The sequence below is a fragment of the Penaeus japonicus genome, unplaced genomic scaffold (assembly GCF_977035675.1).
Source record: "Penaeus japonicus unplaced genomic scaffold, GWHDUDI00000001_assembly GWHDUDI00000019, whole genome shotgun sequence".
Taxonomy (NCBI): Eukaryota; Metazoa; Arthropoda; class Malacostraca; order Decapoda; family Penaeidae; genus Penaeus; species Penaeus japonicus.
Window position 1 is genome coordinate 36,244,666 of NW_028234421.1, and position 5,000 is coordinate 36,249,665.

At 29.2% G+C, this 5,000-nt stretch overlaps 1 protein-coding gene across 1 annotated transcript in view; it reads left to right on the plus strand.

The window, feature by feature from the left end:
* The window catches only part of LOC122267248 (carbohydrate sulfotransferase 8), an 11,540-nt gene that overhangs the window by 995 nt on the left and 5,545 nt on the right, over window positions 1-5,000 (plus strand). The window contains exon 2 of the mRNA XM_043037281.2: window positions 3,861-3,964. Coding sequence (XP_042893215.2) covers window positions 3,861-3,964 — 104 coding nt within the window. The remainder of the gene's footprint in view (window positions 1-3,860; window positions 3,965-5,000) is intronic.

Genomic DNA, 5,000 nt, shown 5'->3' on the forward strand with positions numbered 1-5,000 from the left:
ATATATATATATATATATATATATATATATATATATATATATATATATATATATATATATACATATATATATATATATATATATATAAAGCGATTCGTTAAAAAAAAAGTGATGATATTATTTTACGTGCTCATCACCCAAGGCCAGTCGCATAGAACGTTGGCGTGCTAAAAAAAAAAAAAATCTTACGTATTTATTAACCCAGGCAGGTCGTGGCAACCATTTGCGCCATGACATAATCATACACTGTATTTCTTAATAACCGCTTGCTCACCTGGGCAATACATATGTAAATTCGTGGTGGTTGAAAGATTATTTCATATAAATAAGAGCAATAAGTTCTACATGCGATGACCATAAGTGCTGCTAACATTTGCAATTGAGGATAAAAATGAAAAAGTAATAATCATTATTTTAATGTAATTGGTGATGGTGTTAATGATGACGATAATAAATGCAATAATGATGATATTAGCATTTCGTTATAACAAATAGGATATAACAAATAATGATTTACTTGTAATGATAAGAATATTGATAACAATATTGTGCATGACAACAGTGCTGGTAGAGATAGTAATGATCTTATCAATACCAATGCCATTTCCATTAATGGTATGAATTCATACTACAATAACAATAATGATAAGAAAATAATAATGATAATCCTAATCACTAAAAAATGAAGATGGTGATGATTGTAAGAGTAATGAAAGTGATAATGTTAATGATAATTATGATAACAATAACGATATCAGTTTCAAAATTAACGATTGTAATATCAATGATTATGATATCAACTGCAGTGTTAATAATGATAACAATAGTAACAAAAATAAAAATCATATTGATTTAACAACAGAGATGATAATAATGATCATGTTGATGATAATAATAGCAATGATAGTAATAATCAGAAGAAAAATACTATTAATGATGATAATGATCATTATCATTAGTATTATGATCATTTTCATTATCATCACAGCTTTTCTTATCGTTGTTATTATTATGTATGTGATCATTCTCATATCCCTAATTCTATCATGATCTTTATTACCATTATTGTTTTCAGCAATATTCTTATTGCTGCTATTGTTATTCTTATTGACATTGTCATGATTATTATCACCATTATCATTACTCTTTTTTTTATGATTATCATCATTATCTATCATCATTATCAATATTCTTATCGTTATCATTATTAAAGATAATGATATTAATTATAATTTTCATTATTATTATAATCATCATTGTTATTGAAATTATTACCATTATTATTGCTATCATCATCATCATTATTGTTATCATTGTTGTTATCATTATCATTATCATCATTATCATTATCATCATTATCATTAGCAATATTGTTATAATTATCATCACCAATATTATCACCATCATTATTATCATTATCATCATTATTATTACCGTCAATATCATTATCCCTATTATCATTATCATTATTCTCACCATCATTATTATCATCATTATCCTTCTTTTATCATCACTATTATTCCTTTATTATTGATGTTATGATGATCATCAATATTATTGTTATCATTGCCGTTTCATTATCGTTATATATATATATTTTTATATCATCGTCATCATTCTTTTTATTATTATTATCATTAACATTATCATCCTTACCATCATCATTATCAGCAACATTATCATTATCATTAACATTATAATCATCATCATCATTATCATTATTATTATAATTTTCACTATCATTATCATTATTAGTGATATTATCATCATTACCATTATCATCAACATCACCTATACTACTATTACTACTATTGTTATTATCATTATTATATTTGTTTTTATTATTGTCATTAAAGAGAGAGAGAGAGAGAGTGAGAGAGAGAGAGAGAGAGTGAGAGAGAGAGAGAGAGAGTGAGAGAGGAGGGGGGAGGAGAGAGAGGGAGATAAGGGGGGGGGGGTATTATTGTTATCCTTCTTGTCTTTATAAAGGTAGTAGTGAAAAAAAAAAAAAAATATGATAACGAATGCAATCTCAGTAATGATGACGGTGATAATACGGATAATAATGAAAATCTAAATGATAAGAGTATAATAAATCTACATATGAACGAGAGAACCGTCGTTGATAATCCACTCACGTAGTAATTTTCAGATTCATTTTTTTCATCACATCAATTCCACAATTCATATTTTTTTTCACAAAAGAATAGAATACATTCTGCTGTGCCATCTCCTAAGTCCCACTGGCATGACACTGCCTTACGTAAGATCCCCCTTCTTGGAATCTGTACCTGGTTGTTGACATTTCATTCATTTGTCTTGCTAACCTTCCACGTAAGGTAGTCTGGTATTTTATTCAAAGGCCCTGCACACCATGTGGTCCATCCAGGCGATTTCCAGTAAGGTATCTTCTTATGTTGATTTTTAACCATCCTCGTTTTGATTCGAGAGTCACCCTATATCACATCGTCTTTTCCCTTCTTTTATATATATATATATATATATATATATATATATATATATATTTTTTTTCTACATTATATATATATATATATATATATTTTTTTTTTTTTTTTTTTTTTTTTTTTTTTTTTTTTTTTTTTTTTTTTTTTTTTTTTTTTTCTAACCATTCCCTTTTTGAACGATCCCAAATTGCACTCTAAGCCACCTTACTTTCCCTTGCATCAGGCTTTGCAATATTGGTCTTCTTCTGTCCGTCCACCCAGCTCTCATGATAAACCCACAGTTGGAATAAATCCATTTGGCTCTCATTGCTTTGCGTTTCGTTCGTATTTCATATGCTTTGTTGTCTAACTCCTCAAGTGCATCCGGTAATTCATCCTTTGTAACTTTGTACATTTCCTCCATTTTTTTATATTCTCTTCTTCTTCTTCTTTTTTTCTTTTTCTTTTTTCTCTCTTTTATACTGTTCTCTTATAATGCTTTTAAACTTCGGTTGATGAATTGCTTGATCCTCTGCCTTCACCATGCTTTTTTTTCTTTCTTTCTTTCTTTCTTTCTTTATCATAAGCTCTCCTACGTCAGCTTTCAGCCTAATTTTTTGCTATATATATTGTTGCATCATTAATTAATCTGTCAGTGTCAATCACACCTTCCGATCCTATATAATTCAATGCACCGATGAGTCTCTTTGTGCAATAACCTAATTCAGTCAACTTTATTGTTTTCTTCTATTTCATGGTTATTGTTATCATCTATCTTATTGTTGTGTTATTGTTCATTTTATTGTCATTGTTATGATTTCTATATTCATTATCACAATTATAAAGATCAATTATATCATTATCATAATTGTGATTATTATTTATCAGCAGGCTGTCATTATTGATGATATAATCATCATTAATGCTGTTGCTATCATTATCATTGTTACTTTTATTATTATCATTATTATTATCATGATTATCATTATTGTTATTATTATTATTATCATTATCATTATCTTTATTATTATTATTATTATTGATATCATTATTATCATTATCATTATTGGCATTATTATTACTACTCACTATCACTAATATTATTATGATTTCATCATTATTATCATCCTTATTGCGTCTGTTATTTTATCTTCTTTTTTATGTTGGTGCTGTCATTATCATTTTCCTCATAACAATCACCAGCCGCAGCAACAGTATGATTTCCGTAATTATTATCATTATTATTATTATTATTATTATTATCATTATTATTATCATAATTATTATTATTATTAAGATTATTATTATTATTATGATTATTATGATTATTATGATTATTATTATCCTTATTATTATCATTATTATTATTATTATTATCATTATTATTGCCATCATCATTGTCATTTACAAACCCAGGTCGGAACAACTACATGGAAGACACACCTGCTGAGAATGTGGGGTTATGCAGCCAAGTTCAAGACTCCTCATAGGTACAATAACTTCATCGGCATCGGGTACAAGTAAGTTTTAATTCAGTCCCACTTTCGAATTTTAATTCAGATCCACTTTCGCATTTCTTAATTATTTATTCAATTTGTAGTAGGCGTTTTTTTTTTTTTTTCTTCTTTTGTTTTTCTTTCTTTTTTTTCCTTTTTTTAGGGTGTTGAGTTGTTTTTTAGATCATATGGTCATGAATTTCTTCCTAAGATTTTGTTTGGATTCTATGGAATTTCTTTTTAAGATATTATCTTGTACTTTTGTTATAGCTAATGGTAATGATAACAATGATGGTAATGATAACAATGATGATGATGATAACAATAATGATACTGATAACAATAATGATACTAATGACAATGATGATAATGATAACAATAATGATAATGATGATAATATCGATGGTGATGATAATGATAGTAATAACAATGCCAGTCATAATGATAATGATATTGATGATAATAACAATAATAATGAATAATGAAAACAACATCAACAATGGGAACATAACAATAATAACAATAACAAGTATAACAAAAACAACAATCACGATAAATCCTAACAAAAAAACGATAATGATAAAAACTAATCCTCTTCCTCTTCCCTTCCTCTTCCCTTCCTCTTCCCTTCCTCTTCCTCTTCCCTTCCTCTTCCCTTCCTCTTCCCTTCCTCTTCCTCTTCCCTTCCTCTTCCCTTCCTCTTCCCTTCCTCTTCCCTTCCTCTTCCCTTCCTCTTCCCTTCCTCTTCCTCTTCCCTTCCTCTTCCCTTCCTCTTCCCTTCCTCTTCCCTTCCTTTTCCTCTTCCTCTTCCCTTCCTCTTCCTTTTCCCTTCCTCTTCCTCTTCCCTTCCTCTTCCTCTTCCTCTTCCTCTTCCCTTCCTCTTCCCTTCCCTTCCTCTTCCCTTCCTCTTCCTCTTCCTCTTCCTCTTCCCTTCCTCTTCCTCTTCCCTTCCTCTTCCCTTCCTCTTCCTCTTCCCTTCCTCTTCCTCTTCCCTTCCTCTTCCCTTCCTCTTCCTCTTCCTCTTCCCTTCCTCTTCCTCTTCCCTTCCTCTTCCTCTTCC